We start from the raw sequence: 18,362 nt of genomic DNA, 5'->3' as shown, positions 1-18,362 counted from the left end.
TCATTATTAAGGGCAGGCATTTTCTCCAAGGCTATGAAAACTGTTTCCTCTTGCTGCCTAAGCAGTTTCAACTGCAAAAGCAATTTACCACCATATGGATCCCTCCAGGAGACTTTGACTAGAATAAAGAGGGAAATCTACTCACATGGGGACTCCGGGGCTTTATGGAAGATAGGTGCAGAGTTCTTAGGGATTAATTATAGAAAACAAGCCCACACCTCTTCCCAGTCCCCCTCTGAGGGTAATGTGTTGCCCAATAGACAGCACCGTGGGTGGCTGAGGATAGCTTCTCCATGGAAACAGAGAAGGGATTTATGGTAGAGTCAATCATTGCAGCAGAATCCCCTGGCTATTAATGCTGTAGTTTCTTCGGGTCTTGGAGAGAGCAGGCTGAGATTTTACTAGGATGGAGGGGATGTACTAGAATCCTTCAAGACTAACATTATTTTATGTGAAATTTGACAAAGGGCTTTTTGACGAGAATCAGATCTCCGACATGGGAAATGGAATGAAGCTAATGCATCATGAAATGCGAAGGAACTGAAGGCATCTAAAGGTACAGTGGGGGATAAGGTGGGACTAAACCATTGAACAAGGGTCATCACCTGAAGAATTATTCTTCTCTACTTCTTTCAACCCAAATGTCCCAGCAACGTGAGACAAATTTCATTTTGAAGATATCCTTTCTTAATCCCTCAGCTTTTTGCTTAGGAATCACCGAACCACTAAAATCAAGTTCAGTTCAGTTACCTTTTAGAAAGAAAACTCATAAGTGTGTTTTGTAAAAGCAATGACATATACTCTATAGATATATTTGGAAAGAGGTCAATCATTACTTTGATTTTTTTTGAGGTTTGTTATTCTCAGCTACTATCTTGTTAAACAACATTCGAACTGTCTTATTTTCATGATATTCATAGATTATTTAATATGTTATCATCTAAAATAATTCATGTATTGATATTCTTGAAAAGAGTTACATAAAACACTGTGGTGGATCACTAAGATATTTAGCAAAATCTGCCTCAAAATCCTTGTACTTGATTGAAATGACACAGTTATCAACTTAAAGTCCAGCATTCCTAGATTCAATGAGGAAAAAACACCCTTACTGAGAAATTGTTAATATAATATTAATAGTCCATCAATAATAATTTTCTAAAGTAAAGCTATAGATTTTCATCACAGTTCAATATACATAGAGACTAATCCAGCTAACAGATGCAATCATTTAATAGTTTGCCTGGGTTGGAGCATGACTTTGAGGAAGGTACCTGATTTCTCTGGTTTTGAAAGACTGGTTCCTAAAAATAAAGGATGGAGATGTCATAGTGAAGAGATAAGTCTTTGGGGGGTGAATAATGTCCTATTAGGGTAACTTCAGCAGAATTTATTGAAATATTGGTGAGCACTACTGTAAAACAGAGACCAGAAATGAAGCAGAGGTTCAAGTTCATACAGCAGCCTGGCCTGTTTTGCTGCCCCTGGACCCATGTGTATATATATCTGGAACCATCATTGGCCCCATCTAGACCCTGCGTGCCTGTGCAGGGTATAAGTCAAAGAGGATGCAGTATTTCAATGTCATTTCTGAAAAGGTAGCTGATTTACATGGCAGTCATCATAGAATCTAAATGAAAGCATTCATTCTCACTGATTTTTACCTCTTGTAAATGAAGAAACAAAAGACAGTGTAGGCCAACTATTAATACAATAACTTAAGCCTGCAATGCCAGCACTGTGGGAGACTGGGATGGGTGGATCACTTGAGGCCAAGACTTTAAGACCAGCCTGGGCAAACATAGTAAGATGCTGGCTCTAAAAATAATGTTCAAAAGTTAGCCAGGCATGGTGGTACACACCTGTAGTCTTAACTACTTAGAAGGCTGAGGAGGGAGAATCACTTGAGCCAGGAGTTTAAGGTTGCAGTGAGCCACTATCCACTACTGCGCTTCAATCTGGGCAACAGAGGGAGTACCTTGCTCTAAAAAGGAAAAAACAAAAAGCATGTGCACACGTGCACATACACACAGCGCAGTGGGGATATGTGTCAGAAGCCTTGGGTTCTAATTCCTGCTCTAAAGATGGTGTGACTCCAGGCAAGTTCTTTCACCTGAAGAGACCTCTATTTCCTTATCCAAAAACTGAGTTTGAATATGGCTGTGGTCCCCACATGAATGTCAACAGGGATCAGACACTGGCCTTAAGATGACAGAGGAATCTGATACTGGGGCTCCTGCTGGGATGCTGAAGACTGTGAGAAAATGGAGAGTCCTTGCCTCCTAGAGGGGACTGTCAGTACGCAGCTCTGGTCAGTTGTCTGCAGGTGGGAATGCAGGCCCTGTGTTGGATACTATCAGATTTTTCAGAAAATACAGAACTTCCGATTTTTATCTCAAATATTCTTGTTTTTAAATATTGGTAATTGAAGGATAAAAAAAAAAGGACCTCTGAGAAGGCCAAACTAAACATCTGTATGGGGAATGGGGCCTGTGCTGCTATTCTGTGACCTCGGATTAGAAGCCTCTGGTTTGTGCCTACTCTGTGGCTCTACTGGTGGATGGAGAAGGGTGATCTGTGACACAGAGCCCTAACTCTAGGTACCACTCTACTGAATCTTCTTTCCACTTTGCTTCAGTAACATATGAACACAGTAGGGAATCAGAGCAACCACAGTTAGGGGAATGGATGCACTTTTACAAAAAGACAGCACATAAAATAAATGCTCTTCGTGAGTCGGGATCTGGAGGAGATGGTAGAGCTGCAGTGTGGTCAGCGAGGTCAAGGCGCAGAGCAATCGGAAGCTCAGTGTGTAGCTCTTTCCACCTCGGCAGCTCATGAGGAACATCTCCGAGTTGATTGCAAAGCCCAAGCCAAAGAGGACCCCAAGGTTTCTCACTAGTCCAGCAAAGGGCGTGGTGTCAATGTGGATCCAGTCGGGGTTGGCACACCACTTTTTGGCTATGGGCACGGACCACAGCAGGTCAATGCTGAGTAGTCTAAGAAGGAGGTAAAAGCCAAGTGCAAACAGGAAGAGGAAGAGGTTGGTCTTCAGGTATGTGCCTAGGCTGGCCGTTTGGATGTTTGGAGTATGTTCAAAGGCCTCTGCCACCAGCATGCCTGGGGATTGGAAAGAGACACTGATGATGACTGTGTGCCCTTAAGCCCCTCGAGGATCATTCCTCTCTGAACTAAAGAATTTGCCACAGTTTTCAATGACAAAGGGCGTTAGACACAGAGGTTATATCCATTTTCTAAAGCCTTTTTAAGGCAGCAACTAAAAAGGCAGATGGGCCCACGGTGTTTTCATTATTCATACTAGTCCAGAAGGATCATTCTGGAGTTGGTAGCACTGACTGACAACCCATTTTATAGACAGAGCACTGATCTAGGTACTAGCAATTAACATTTCAATTGTCATAGCCAATCAGCCTTTGAAAGGTAATGTGGCACTGAATAGTGGAACCGAGTCATACTGAACACTGCTTCAGGAATACAAAGCAGCTACTAAATGGAGTCCATAATCATGTAATAGTCACTTCACATGTTTCAGAGAGATTGTCACAGTGTGCAGGTCACAGAGTCATTAAATTCCCTGACGCAAGACACAAGCACACTGTCTGAAGTGATGGTTTGGGAGTTAGACTTAGCTCTAGTTTCACTTCAGAAAAGCCCACCTCATGAAAGAGTTGTGCATTTACACCACTGGGCCTGGGCCGCTTTGTACACAGAGGCTGAGTAGTGTGTTGCACCATGTCGGCTCCCAGGATAGCATTTAGTATCAGTGACTTCACAGAATTACCTCTGAAATGGGAAAGCTGATTACCGGGGAGAATCCAATAGCCTTAAACTAATGAAGCTAAAGCTTTCAAAGGACACAACTAAGGGTAAGTGATCATATTTACCACCAATTACTCCAAGAATAACTTGATGAGGAAAATGTGTTGCTATGAATACTCTGGAGATGCAGACACTGATTTGAATCAACCAAAAAACACTCCAAAGAAATGACCAGGTCAGTCTACGATGGAAGAATAGATACAAGCGTAAAAAGCAAAGAAACCTTATCACTTATAAAATTAGAGGGGGTGACATCAGATGATCCTTCTCAGAAGAATCTTCTGTGACATAGCATCATGATTCTAGAGTCTTTTTTTCAAAACGTTGTTTCCACATACTCCATAGGATTTCAAAAGCTTTATCAGAGGTTTCTGCATTTCTCAATGCATTAAATTTAACCAATGCTATATGCTGAGATTTAATAAGTGTTAAAAAGGAAGTCAATTTGACACCCATGAAATAAGAATAATTGTTTTAATGGAGTAGGGGAAATTCAAGTTTGGGGGAATTACTAATATCCAGAATAATCAGGAATGAACCATATGTATATGAACCTACGTGCCTCCTCTCTCAACCTTTCTTTGCTTGAAGAAAACTCAGTAGAAAGGCACCCCAGATGAAAAGCACATGAGCATTCCATCTGGGGCAAATTTTCATCGGGTTTAATTTCATGGATTTTCAAAAGTCCTTGTTTCTTTTTTTTTTTTTTTTTTGAGACATAGAAAATAAGAACTGGGGAATTGGCCTATAAGTTATATATTATGAATTAGAAACAGTAATAAACACACACATAAAAAAAAAAAAAAAAAATTAAAAAATACTAAATCCAAGCAATGCATGTCATTGAAAAAAAAGTGTTAGCAGTATCGAATTCCAGGAATCCTTAAATGGTTTGCTCCTGATAATCAGACTGAAATTTGGTTATAGAAACGCTAGGAACACAGAGAAATGAGGCTTTGAAAGAGGAAGTAAGCAGGATATCAATGTGGAAGAACAATAAAGAATTTGGTACTGTGAAGGTAAAAAGCACACAGTAAAGTTTTATAAATGAAGAAAATATTGCAATTATAAAAATTAAAAAGGAGTTATGATAATTTTTTTTCTTAGAGGAAATATGTTTTTCCAGGTTTGGTCATTGGAGGCAGAAATAAAGTGTAGAGAAAAGGTGAAACTGATCTAGATTCCTACTTTGAAAATTGTCTGCAAATAGAAAATGCTAACTTCTTTATATCATAACACCTTACTGTTGTTGTTTTGGGTTGGGCAATAAATACATTAAAGCATACAGTTCACAGTCTCATTAGAATAAACTTTTAAGTTACCAAAATTCCTTTGGTCATTTGTTTTTTTATATTATCCAATACTACTCTAAAAAGTGGAATATGTGATAGATCTTGAAAATTTTTTCTTTTAGAAAACTTTTTAATAATGGCGTATGTTATAGTATTTTTTGAAGGTTAACTTGCAAATCTAATTTCAAGTCACCTAATTTATGGCTGAGATGGTGCTCAGGATTGTTTTAATGACAAAGTATTTCAGGAAAGAAGAGAAAGAAACGACCCAATTTCTACACAGCTGTGAGTAACCTTAAAGTTTAGACCTTTCTAAACATTAAAAAATCTGCTAACATTAAATCTACTAACATTTAAATTTAAGTTTGCTTCTAGAATGTTTTTAATTAAAACATTTGCATACTCTTTAAAGCTGGAATATATGTTACTGAAATCAAAAGCATTGGCTATTCAAAGAAAGAAGCATGATTTTACTGAATAAATTGATGCAGTCAAGGAGAATGATGATTCTCAAAACTTCCAGTTAATCTTAAAGCAAGAGAATATGCATGCAAAAATGTTTCCTTATGCTGTATAATTCTAGATGGCTTATTTATGAGCTATCAAAGTAATTATTGCATTTTGGAAACCCAGAGGCACAGTCAAGTAAGTTATTAATCAGTTAAACATTTCCAACTTGAAAAGCAGAAATAACTATGAGCTAATTAGGCTATTATCTTAAAGCAAAATATTAGTTTTCTATTCATTTTGTTATTTTGTCTATGAAAGAATAGAATAAGCACATTTTATTCAACGACTAAAACTGCACTAAAATTAATTTTTAGGCAAGACTTTCTGTATTCAAGACTGTTGTATTCCAGCGCTACAGAAACTGCAGCAAAGCTAACCTGTGCAGAGTGATAGAGACCTTATCCATCCTACAGACAGTGTGGCTCAGGGCAGCGGTTATCATGACATACCAGACACAGGATGAGCCCATTGCATGGCCAGATGGACTTCCTGCAACAACAAAGTGTCCGTCCATTTGAAAAGTGGTTAATTAACTATCAATATCAGAAGTGAATAACAGAACAGCATACTCACCATGAAAATTATTAGTAACGCAGAAAAGAACCACAGGGCACAGGCTCATGTAATGTTTAGAAGTAGGTAGAAATAAGGAAAATTGAGTTAAATTTGAGCCTGAGAGGCACTGTCTCAAAAATTTTTTTTCCAGATTTTCAGTTTCATTGAATTCCAGAAATCAACATACTCAAGGCTAATTAAGAACTCAGGTGGTTGCACCCAAATCTGCCACAGTCCTACTCATTCTTCAATATTTAATTGTTTTTAATTGAGAAAAAGTATTAGATTGGTGCAAAAGCAATTGCAGTTTTGCCATTACTTTCAATGGCAAAAACCACAATTACTTTTGCCCCACCCTAATGCTTATGTTGGATCTTGAACTGGCTTGTTTTCCTTGGGCTGACAAGTCAAACTCTAAAGGGCATGGTTGCTATGCCTGTGATTTGCTGATTGACTTACAAATGATTGCTGTGTACTAGCAGCCACTCCTATACCTATTTTGTGCCCACTGCAGTGAGAACCTTTGTTTTAAAATAGAGGATGAGGAGGAACTGTAAAGAGGGCATTAATCCTAACGGAAAGATCCTGCAGACTGCAGTCTTTCTATTTCCAGAATGCCTTTTCCATCCTACTGAATTTTTTATTAATCACTTTACTTAGATGTCCTCCCTGATTTTTCACCTAGTAGTTCATTCAAATTAAATACCAGTCTCTTTTTGGTTAAACAAAGACAGACCTATTTCTTACCTGCAGTAATTTTCATAGCCTTTTAAAAAAATATGCCTGAATCAATTGGGCGTCTCCCAGGTAATTGCAGTCTTTCTTTCTTTCCTCTCTCTCTCTCTGTTTCCAGAAAATGTCTCATAAGGTGGAACACATGCCAGAAAGGGCTAGGATTGACCATGATAACATTTCAGTGGTCTCAAATGTTACCCACACAACCATTCATCCAATTATCACACTTTTGTTTCACAAAGATAAAATACGCATAATCCCTCTCATGACGGAATGTCCAGTCTAGGTAATTACATATATAAAGAATTAATTATATAGCTTAGTGTAATAAGTGACATACCAGATGTATATATACTTTTATAAGAACAAAAAAGACATATTCAGAAAACTCATTAGGAATTTACACATCCTCTACTATGCTTAACTCTACTCAGAGCTAGTTTCAAAAGATGTCAATTGGAAGAATGTTATGCTATGTAAAATGATGAGGTACAATGTAACACATTCTTATAAATTAAAGCATGTACTTTAAAAATATATATTTCAAAAACCTTTTAAAAACAGTCTGATACTCAACTATCACAATAAAGATTTTATATTCATACAGAATCTTACTTAGGATAAAAAAGTGGTCCAAGAAGCCTGCTTGTGTACTGCAAACACAGAGAAAAATATACTTTAAAGAGATGGTTCTAAGGTTAGAAGTAGTCTTTACTGGCTATAATAGCACTGAGAAGTCCTTACCTTTCTTATAGAAGACTTGTCTACTCCTCCCTCATTCGTGAAATTCTCAGAAGACCTATAATAACTTTGAGAGTGCTCAGCAGCAGGTAAACCAACATTTCTAAGATCTTACTCTAGTTCCTTGAGAATTTGTTCTAGTTAACTGTTGTTTAGTAGCAAGTCATTACATTCTTCTGAAAAGTAAACACCAAACAGTCATTTGGGGAATGTTCTCCCAATCTACCCTTTCACAAACAACAAAATGGAATTTGAGTTTTTTGTTTGCTTGTTTTTTACTTTGCTTCCTCATTAGTAACTTTGATGATTATGAACTTTTAGCATCCTCACCCATGAGATTTTCTTTACTACCCTATATAATATCAGTTACTAGATGATAACCATGTGTAATGATTCTCTCTTGGAAGATCTTCAGTAATTGAGGCTGCTGTAATAGCTTACCTGGACCTGTTTCGCATGTAGTGGGGAATTGTTCAAGGCATGGACTTGAGTGATTTGGGTAAATCTGAGTTTCTTGGACCCACCAGTAAGGTCGATGACCAAATAATATCCTGTATTCAAAGAAATATAAACATGCATATATATTTAAATACACAGCTATTATTTAATTGGAGATTAGCAATTCTTTCCTATAAACATGACTCAAGCACAGGGTGATTTGTGAAAGTTCATGATTAAGAGACTTTGAAAGAACTAGGTCTTGGTCTCTCACACATTATTAAAGGTGGTAGTCATTTGGGATTTTGGCACCCTGGTTTCCCATTAACCTGGGGGCTTTTTTCCCTTGCAAGGAATGTCTTACGGGTGCTTTGGATACTTAGACTGGAAATATCGAAATGGTCCCTGGGATGATCAATTTGTTCATTATCATGCTGACCATTTAAGTTATTCTTAATCACAGAATATGTGTCACAGGGGTTTGGGATTTACTTATAAGTCATTAAAGTATACATTTCTGGCAGGGCATGGTGGCTCATGCCTGTAATCCCAGCATTTTGGGAGGCCAAGGTGGGCAGATCACCTGAGGTCAGGAATTTGAGACCAGCCTGACCAACATGGAGAAATCCCGTCTCTACTAAAAATACAAAATTAGCTGGGCGTGGTGGTGCATGCCTGTAATCCCAGCCATTCAGGAGGCTGAGGTGGGAGAATCACTTGAACCTGGGAGGCAGAGGTTGCTGTGAGCCAAGATTACACCATTGCACTCCAGTCTGGGAAACAAGAGTGACACTCCATCTCATAAAAAAGTATACATTTCTGTGCTTTTTAAAGGTTCTACTTATGAATCTGATGTTTCAAGTTAACTGGTATGTTTGAAAGATTTTCCAAGTAAAACTATACACATCTAAAATGTGATTATTATGCCAAAGCCACAAACTTAAGGATAAATTTTAGGAAAAGTGAAATGAAACAGAAATCTTACCATTTAAATATAAGATTGAACCAATCCCCAATGACTGCTACCCATATCATCTTGGTTCCAACGGTCTGATTAAGTTGAAACCAAAGAGGAAAATAAATGAAAAAGATATTCCGGGGGTCTCCAACATTGGACATAAAATTTAGAAAATTGTAGTAAGCTCGGTAGTCCTTCTGCAAATGCTGAATTATGAGCACTCCATTCCTGTGAAGGAAATCCATCTTGAAAAAGGTAATTCTAAACATAGAGCAATTGGAGCTGATGTGCTCTGATGCCCACTGTTTTTATACTGTGCCTTTGTGGCATGTCGAGCCATTACTGCAACATGTGATGCTGACCATCTGTACAGAGGGCACACCGGACCTCCTCTGCTGAAAAGCTCATCTGTTTATGATTTTAATTGGTGGCAAAGAGTGAAGTACATGCTGATTCTGTGGCAATTTGAGGGGGAAATTTGGATGGAACCACAATGAATTTCTTATGCAACCTCCCTTTTGTGTGAACAGTTGGATCATGTTTGTTTGAAATTTTTTGTACAGTTCATTTCCTCCAAGGTCAGACATGAGCAATTTCTATGTTTGGTGAAAGACTTTGCAAATAAATATTGCATGCCAAATAGCCCAGAAAGCCATGTATTTTAATTTGAGATAGGCTGTGTTTCTCTATTTTATTGGGTCTTTGAGGAAAATGGTTGAATAAATATCTGGGTATGAAAAATATGTGATATGACAGATTATTTTCTGATCACAGATGTAAAATAAGAATAGTTCAATTTATTTTTTATCGAAGAGAATGATAGAATATATGTGGAACAGGGAAAGAAATGTGTTGCTTTTTGTGAGACAAGAAAGCAGAAATGAAAATCATTTGGATAATAGAAATGTGTTAGAATCAAATTGTATCTTTTATTAACTAGAGAATACAGTTGAGAGGAATGGGGAATGATTCATGTGACAAAGATAGGAATAGACTTCAAAGGGCTTTTGACCAATCAGGAAAATGGTTTGTTGAGAGCAAAGTGTTAAACGGAAGTGGAAAGCACCAAACAAATGCTGAGAATGAACAGAAGCGTAGCACAAAGAGACTATGGATCTAAGTCATAGGTCCTATGGACCAGGACCCTGGTTCTGGGCTGTGAACCATGACTGGATCCTGGACTGTGGACGATGGTAGACTGAGAATGAACAGAAGGGTAGCACGAAGAGGCTATGGATCTAAGTCAGAGAGATGCTGGGTTTAGGGAGCTAGATTGTGTCTAGGATGATTAGTGGGAAGGCAACTAAGCCTCACAAGGTGGCCAGAGGTGCAGCTCGGTAAACTTACTTGTTATTTTATCATTCAGATTTTTGTATTTGCTTACCATGGGCTAAGCAAGGACAAAAGACTTCACTAGAAGCCTTCACAGGCTGTAACTATCACTTTGAACTTCTCTTGGAGTTTTGTGTCCTATCATTTAACAGCACCATTGTTACTGGGTGTCGGTGTCTATTGGTACCTTACCTTGCAGAAATGCATTGACTAACCATTAACATCTTTTGGGTTGCTTTTTAAAAATGCCATAACTGTGCTCCCACCTGAGATCAATTATATTTCTGGCGATGGGATTTGGGCACTGGTACTATTAAAATACTTCTCAAGTGGTTCCAATGCGTCATAGGGCTTAGAATCATTGTGCTAAGGCAATTTATATGAGGAATTAGCCTTGGCTAATTGGAGTCTATGCTTCTGGCTTTTTTTGTTTTGCATATTCAGGTTCTATAACTTCCATAATCTCTTTAATGAGCCATGAGGCAGGACGTAACTTCCCTTTATTCTTTTTCTAAAAAGTGTTTGAGCTACATAATTCATAATATTCGTTTTCTTCAGAAATGCCTTATCCTTAAATCAGGATGTAAATGATACATTTTGTCTTCCAATTAAAAATTAAACTTCCTGCTCTTCAACACCTCAGAGTCTGTGATTAGCCTTTCATCTATGGTAGTTAATTTAGAAAGACTGTCTCCCGAGAACTATTGGTTCCGTAGACTGTGGGATAATTAAGTGAAGCAAAAGCACCTTGATTTCCTTCACCCTTTAACAGCATCTGCTAATCTGCTTATTCCTCATAGTTGGTCATTTTTAGTCTCTTTGTATATTAGCTTCTGTGCATCCACTGGTGATGCCTTCTCTGGCCAGCATCCTCACCACTCTTCTGACAATGCTCTCTCTCAAACACGCTTTTCTCCTAGGGGAGTGTATGAGTCTGCTAGGGCTGCCATAACAAAGTACCAGACTGGGTGGCTTACAAAACAGAAATGTAGGAGACTAGGAGTCCGAAATCAAGGTGTTGGTGGCATTGACTTCCTCTGAGCCTCCATCCTTGGCTTGCAGATGGCTGCCTACTCTGTCTTCACATAGTCTTCCCCACTACATGGGTGTGTTCTAATCTCCTCTTTTTACGAGGACACCAGTGTTATTGAATTAAGGTACATACTGATGACTTCATTCTAACTTAATCACCCCTTTAAAGACCCTATTTCCAAACACAGTCTTTCTGGGAAGTACTGGGGCTTAGAACTTCAACATGAATATGAGGGAACACAGTTCAGCCCATAACCAGGATTTAGAAACAATTTATAATCATATATTTATGGCAAGCATATATATTTAGTATCTCTCTCCTGCACTACAATATAAGCTCCATAAAACAAGGTGTCCTGGCCACTTGTGCACCAGCCACAAGCACAGTTCCCATAACAGGCCCATTTAGAAACCGATTGCCCGCAAAGCTGGCAAAGCTCCTGCGGGCCCCTAAGATGGTACGTTGGACAGGGCATGGTGGCTCACACCTGTGATCCCACCACTTTGGGAGGCCGAGGTGGGCAGATCATCTGAGGTCAGGAGTTCAAGACCAGCCTAGCCAACATGGTAAAATCCTGTCTCTACTAAAAAAAATAAAATAAAAAAAAGAAACAAAAATTAGCCAGGCATTGTGGTGGTCTCCTGTAGATCCAGCGACTTGGGAGTCTGAGGCAGGAGAATCGCTTGACCTGAGAGGTGGAGGTTACAGTGAGACCACAAAGCTGCACTCCAGCCTGGCTGACAGAGGGAGACTTCATCTCAAAAAAAAAAAAAAAAAAAAAAAAAAAAGGCAGGTTCTTACTGAGTGTATTCATGAGTTTTTATTCGTTTCACGAAAGAGAGGGCCTATATAACAGGGGCTTTATAGAGAGGCCTATATAAAGCCATATAACAGGGTCTTCAGGTTTCATAAAACCTGTAACTGCCCCAGACCCAGCATAGTTATTTAGTAAATGTTTATTGAGTGAATATATTATTGAACAAAGTTGATATGAGCACCAAATTATAAGGAGCCTATGTTTTAAAACTATATTATTTGGTTAGTGCAAACTCAAAATGCATTTCTCCACAGAGATCATGTTATATAGTGGCAATGTCAAGAAAGTGTATTTAAGATAGAGAAAATATATATAATGTGTATTCTACAAAGGGCTAATATATTTATGTGTGTGTATATATGTGTATGTATACATACATATATAAAATGTATGCAGATCTGTGTATATGTATATGTGTATGCATATATGTATACATATATTGTATATACATATATAATATATATACACATATATGTACACACACACAAATATACACATCTTCTTATGATTAAATAGAATAGAAGAATAAACAATTTAAAAAATTGGGGCCAGGCATGGTACCTCACATCTGTAATCCCAGCACTGTGAGAAGCCATGGTGGGAAGATCACTTGAAGCCAGGAGCTTGAGAGCAGCCTGGGAAACAAAACAAGACCCCATCTCTATTTAATATATATTTATTTCATATATATTTGTTATATATGTATATATATAATAATCTGTTTTTAAGTTTTATAAAGGAAAGAAGAGAATAGAGTGAAGGGAACAGGGATAAAAAGTAGACTTCTTTGGACATACTTATTTTATAGATTCGACTTTGAAACCATGTAAATATTTTACAGAATTATACGTCAGATTTAAAATTAAGATGCTATTCATAGAAAATTTTAAAAATGAAAAAAGTGAAAACACCATTTCATCCATTATACTGGTGAGCTATTTGCTTCCAGCTTCTCAGCACTTACACGTATTTTATGATTTGTTCCTGTGGGAAATCTCTTTCTACACGTTTCTTTAGTTCTCCTCCATTTGCTGTCTGCCACTCGAATTGTCACGGCTTAGGGTGGTGATGCTCTTCTATTCTATGTGGGCCCCAGCAGTAAGGAGATGCAGAAGACTGGTTCTTTCTGACACTAATAATTTTCTGTTGGAGCTCTTCCCTCCAGTGACAGAGCCTGCCTGACAAGCTGGGTCATTTCAAAGCCAAGATTGTTAGAGTTTAAGGTCTGTGTCCCAAATCAGTTGACCAAATGATGGAACAAAGTCACATTCAACCTACCCAGACCAAGATCCAAAAGAGGGTAGATCCACCTGTACTCATCCTCTGTTTGAAGTTGTATTTCTTAAAGTGTGACGTATGGACCACCTACCTACCTCCTGCCACCTACATGTAATTTCCAGGCCCACTCCAGATCACAGAATGAGACATTTTGGAGACAACATCCAGAAAGCGTTTTAGTAAGCTTTCTAGATGGTTTCTATAAACATCAAATTTTAGAAGCTCATCCTTCATTCATCCTTCCCTTGCAACGAGGTGTCTATACCAGTCCTCTATCTCCTGTGTGGAGTTGGCCTCTCCATGTACCACTTTCTCAACTTCTACATTAAGCCATTTTTTTCATTTGCCTTATTTGCGGAACTGTATTATTCCATTCTTTCTCATGGATACAAACTTGGTCTATTTTCATATTCTTCCTTTTAGATTTTCTTTTACGCTTATTTATTTATTTTTTTTTTGTCTTTTTGTTTTTTTCCTTTTTGTGGAGAACGGGGTCTCGCTATATTGCCCAGGCAGGTCTCGAACTCCTGGGCTCAAGCTATCCTCCTGCCTCTGCCTCCCTAAGAGTTAGGATTATAGGCATGAGCCACAGCGCCTGGCTTAGATTTCCTTTTTATTATCTTTTTTTAAGGCACATGGTAAATACTAAAAAAAATTAGCAATAATTAATATTAGCTATTCTTATTTTGCCAAATAGTTTGTAAGTGTGGAATTGAATTCAAGCTCTGAAATTCCTGATCAGAGTGGAAGTAGGGTAAAGTGATACAATTTTGCTCTTATACACAATTTTTATGATGCTTCTTTTCTGTACTCGGACATCTCTGCCTCTTACCCATTCTCTCTGTTCTCTCCTCTCTTTTCTTCTTCCCCTGCTTTCTCTCACTCTCCTTTTTCCTTTATCCTGGCCCCCTTCTTTTTCATACTAAATATTTAGTTATCTAAGTGTTTTAATTGGTCACTGTCAAATTCAACAGAGCAGAGACAAGGCTGAATTTTTCACTATTGCATCTGGGAATCAAGCCAAATACCCTACACATTAGGAAATGGTTTTCAGAAATTGTATGGCCAGCCAACATTCCCTTTCGGATCACCTCCTTTTCTTCCTGCTGTAGTAGAACTCTCCATTTGATTCCTCCAAGTGTTTGAGGACCAGAACTCTGCTGTGCCAGAGAAAGTGCTTTTGGAGTAGAAGAAATCTTTATGAGTCTGTGCTTTGGGGTCTAACCTTAGCCACATCTCTTTGGTCACCAGGCAGTCCATAGCATGAATTGATTTATTTAGGGATCAGTGAACTTCCTGAAATTGCATGCAAAATGTTTGTGCTTGTATGTATCTCTTGGAATAAGCCATGATTTTCACCAGATTCTCAATGGAATCCCTGACCCAAGCAAATTAAGTACAGCGTGAGGTCCACTGGAATCCCATGCACTATCCATGAGCCCTATACCCAGGATCCTCCTATTTCCCCAGTTTCCTCAGAGGTATCTTCATAACTCCAGCCACCCCAGCATGAGTTGCTTGTCTTAAAGACTCCCTTCCTCTTACTGTTTTTAAAAAATCTTTTACTACTATAGTTGGTCCCAAAACCCTATACTGCTGCCTTGTTTTAGTTCATCCCTGTAGTTGAACACTTCTAGTTCTTTCTAGAATGTTCTCATTCTGATTCATTTAAAATTTTTCTGAGATTTTGGTTTACAGTACACCCCTGCCTGTATTACTTATTGGGACAGAGGATAGAATTTCTCCAATATGTTTCACCACACCAAATATTATATAACCGCAAGATATGTCTTATCATAAAATGAACCATTCATCACTGAGTTATAGTGCTCACTGCAATTCAACACCATTGAGAGATACTTGACTTTAGATTGTGTGTTACTTGTGCAGTGGCAGTAAACAAAAATATATTTTGGAGGCATTGACCTTTACTGTCTCTGCATGGTCATTATCCTTTTACCACAAACTTATCTGCCTTCTCTAAAATAAATTGTATTTGAGATCTCTCCAGTGTCACCTTGCAATGTAAAATGGATTTATTTCAGATGGAATTTAGACCCTAGTGACTTTCAGAAAATCATTACCCTCATTCTGGCTAGCATCCCAGGAATATTGGCATTCCATAATGACACCATTATAAATGACCCTGCTACAGCTGTTCGAAGTACCCCTTGCATTAGTCTCCTATGTACTTTTCTCTAGAAATGATCATGACCTATACATCTATACACTTTTTCTTGGATTACTAAAGGATGCAACAGAGTTGCCCATTTAGCAGTACTATTAATTTTCTTCACAGTAGACTTAATATATTGTAAAGCTGTGTTCATTTTTATAGATGACTTAAAGAGTACTGTGTAAAAAGTATGTGTAAAGCAGTGGCTCTCAAACTTTAATGTTCATCCAACTGCCCTGAAGGGCTTGTTAAAACACAGATTCCAGGGACTCAGAGTCTTTGATTCACTAAGAATGGAGTGGCATCTGAGACTTTGTATTTCTAAGTTCCTAGATAATGGTGATGTTATTGGGTGGAGAACCTCTCATTTTTGGGAAGCAAAAGACTCAGTAAGACATGGACTGTTATATGTACCACACAGGACAGAGACAGATCAGACCTTAAGAACCTTAAGAAGCTTGTGGCTGCCGGGCGCGGTGGCTCAAGCCTGTAATCCCAGCACTTTGGGAGGCCGAGGCGGGTGGATCACGAGGTCAAGAGATCGAGACCATCCTGGTCAACATAGTGAAACCCCGTCTCTACTAAAAATACAAAACATTAGCTGGGCATGGTGGCACGTGCCTGTAATCCCAGCTACTCAGGAGGTTGAGGTAGGAGAATTGCCTGAACCCAGGAGGCGGAGGTTGCGGTGAGCCGAGATCGCGCCATTGCACTCCAGCCTGGGTAACAAGAGGGAAACTCCGTCTCAAAAAAAAAAAAAAAAAGAAGCTTGTGGTGTAGTAGGGAAGATAAGATATTTACATAAATCACATACCATTGTGTCCTTAGAGGTGAACAGATAGAGTAAATGGAAAAGAGGAAAGTCAGGCATAACTTTCAGTCTGTGAGATTAGGAAGCTTTTAGGGAGGACATGACAAGTGGCTGGGCCTTGAGATATGGGTAGAATTTAGAAATGCAAACTGTAGGATGAAAGGGAAAAATATTCAGGAATATAATGGAGATAATATCATCACACCTAAAGACATTAACATTGATTGATAAATATATTGTATTTAAAAGCCGTAGAAGAAATCCTCATTTCTGACATTTATGAGACAATTTAAAAATCGTACCTGGAGTAGTCAGATTCATAGAGACAGAAGACAGAATGGTGGTTGTCAGAGTATGAGGGGAGGAAAGACAGATTTGTTATTTGATGGGCAGAGTTTTAATTTTACAGATAAAAAGGGTTCTGGAGATGAATAGTGGTGATGGCTTCATAGTGCTGTGAATACACTCAACATCCCTTTACTATACACTTAAAAATGGTTAAGATGGTAAATTTTATTTTATGTGTATTTTACCATAATAAAAATAACATGGATATTTTTCTTACTATATTGAATGTTTTCTGAGTACTTGGGAAATGTAGTCTTATTTTTCCTCTGAAGCTCTGATATTGTTCATCTTTTAAAAAAAAATTAAAACTTTTATTGAGTTACAATTTCTATACTATGAACTTTCTCATTATAAATATATAATTTCATGATTTTTAGTAAATTTATAGAGTTGCCAGAATTGACACAAACCAGTTTCAGAACATCTCCAACACCCCAGAAACTTCCTTCATGCACTTTGGCAGTCAATGCCTGCACCTGCTCCCGGCCCCATGCAAAAACTGAACTGCTTTCTGTATCTGGGAATCTGGCTTTTTTATTTTATGTAAATCAAATCGTAGTATATGTCATCTTTTGCATTCAGCTTCTTTCACTTAGCATAACATTTTTGAGTAATTTTTCATGAATAAATGCTTCTTAGTTTGCTGTAATCTGTTAGTCAATTTCTATGTCACTTAAATAGTTGCTTTTGATAATTTGATCCAGTTTTATGGTTTCTTTTTAGGGGATAAAATTTGGTGACTTCCTCCCACCACACAGATCCAGACCATAGCAGACCTCCAGCATAGTCGTGGGAGGTGATTGGATCATGCAGTTGGATTTCTTATAAATGGTTTAGTACCATCCTCTGGGTACTGTCCTTGCAACAGTGAGTGAGCTCTCATGAGATCAGGTCATTTAAAAGTGCGTGGCACCTCCCTCTGACCAATCTTGCTCCTGCTTTGGCACATGAAGTACCTTCTCCCCATTCATTTTCTGCCATGTTTGGAAGCTTCCTGAAGCCTCCCTAGAAGCAGATGCTGCTCTTCTTCCTGTATAGCTTACAGAACCATGAGCCAATTAAACCTCTTTTCTCTGTAAATTACCCAGTCTCAAGTATTTCTTTATAGCAATGTGAGAACAGACTGATACAAGGTCCCAGCCCTTCCTTCATTTTATTTTATTTTTTAATTCTAGGCAGGAGATGAAAGAGTCCAGCTATAACCTGGCATTGAAGGTTGACTGCAGTTTGGATACTGTAGTTTATAGCAATTGTCAGAAGACTTGCTTTCTTAAATTATCTATTGCAGTCTTTGACACAGGCCATTCAGAAATCTAGAACATTGAAAGTTTCTGTTCAAGAATCATTTAAATGCAGTAAGCATTTTCAATATTATAGGTTCTTAACCTGGAATCTGCAGGAAGAGACTTCTCTTTTGAATCCACAGTGACTTTTATAATTTCTATTTTCTCAGTGAATGGATGTTGAAAGTATAAATGTGAATGTCAGCATAAATGTG

At 38.1% G+C, this 18,362-nt stretch overlaps 1 protein-coding gene across 2 annotated transcripts; it reads right to left on the bottom strand.

Annotated features, from left to right (window-relative positions):
• Nucleotides 1-903: 903 nt before the first annotated feature.
• G6PC2 (glucose-6-phosphatase catalytic subunit 2) lies at nucleotides 904-9,347 on the bottom strand. 2 transcript variants are annotated; one of them, XM_032286631.1, is made up of 5 exons: nucleotides 9,097-9,347; nucleotides 8,115-8,224; nucleotides 6,020-6,131; nucleotides 3,906-4,021; nucleotides 904-3,120 (listed from the first exon to the last, which is right to left on the bottom strand). In XM_032286631.1, the coding sequence occupies exons 1-5, from the start codon at nucleotides 9,336-9,338 to the stop codon at nucleotides 2,609-2,611; spliced, it is 1,092 nt and encodes a 363-aa protein (XP_032142522.1). In that variant the 5' UTR covers nucleotides 9,339-9,347; the 3' UTR covers nucleotides 904-2,608. The 2 variants fall into 2 exon arrangements, with proteins under 2 accessions (XP_032142522.1, XP_032142523.1); XM_032286632.1 differs by lacking the exon at nucleotides 3,906-4,021.
• Nucleotides 9,348-18,362: the final 9,015 nt, after the last annotated feature.

The sequence above is a fragment of the Sapajus apella genome, unplaced genomic scaffold, assembly GCF_009761245.1.
Source record: "Sapajus apella isolate SASKATOON/1434 unplaced genomic scaffold, GSC_monkey_1.0 scaffold18, whole genome shotgun sequence".
NCBI classification, from domain to species: Eukaryota; Metazoa; Chordata; class Mammalia; order Primates; family Cebidae; genus Sapajus; species Sapajus apella.
The sequence above is the reverse complement of the archived record's forward strand: the minus strand, read 5'-3'. Positions and strand labels throughout refer to the sequence as shown.

Excerpts from the sequence above, each read along its gene's own strand:
- G6PC2 (XM_032286631.1), bottom strand. The coding sequence starts at position 9,338 with ATGTTTAGAATTACCTTTTTCAAGATGGATTTCCTTCACAGGAATGGA. Across the intron at positions 8,225-9,096 it reads TTCAATCTTATATTTAAATG|GATATTATTTGGTCATCGAC; the intron begins GTAAGATTTCTG and ends CTTTGAATACAG. Across the intron at positions 4,022-6,019 it reads GTCTCTATCACTCTGCACAG|ACTGACCTGGTCATTTCTTT; the intron begins GTTAGCTTTGCT and ends CTTCCATCGTAG.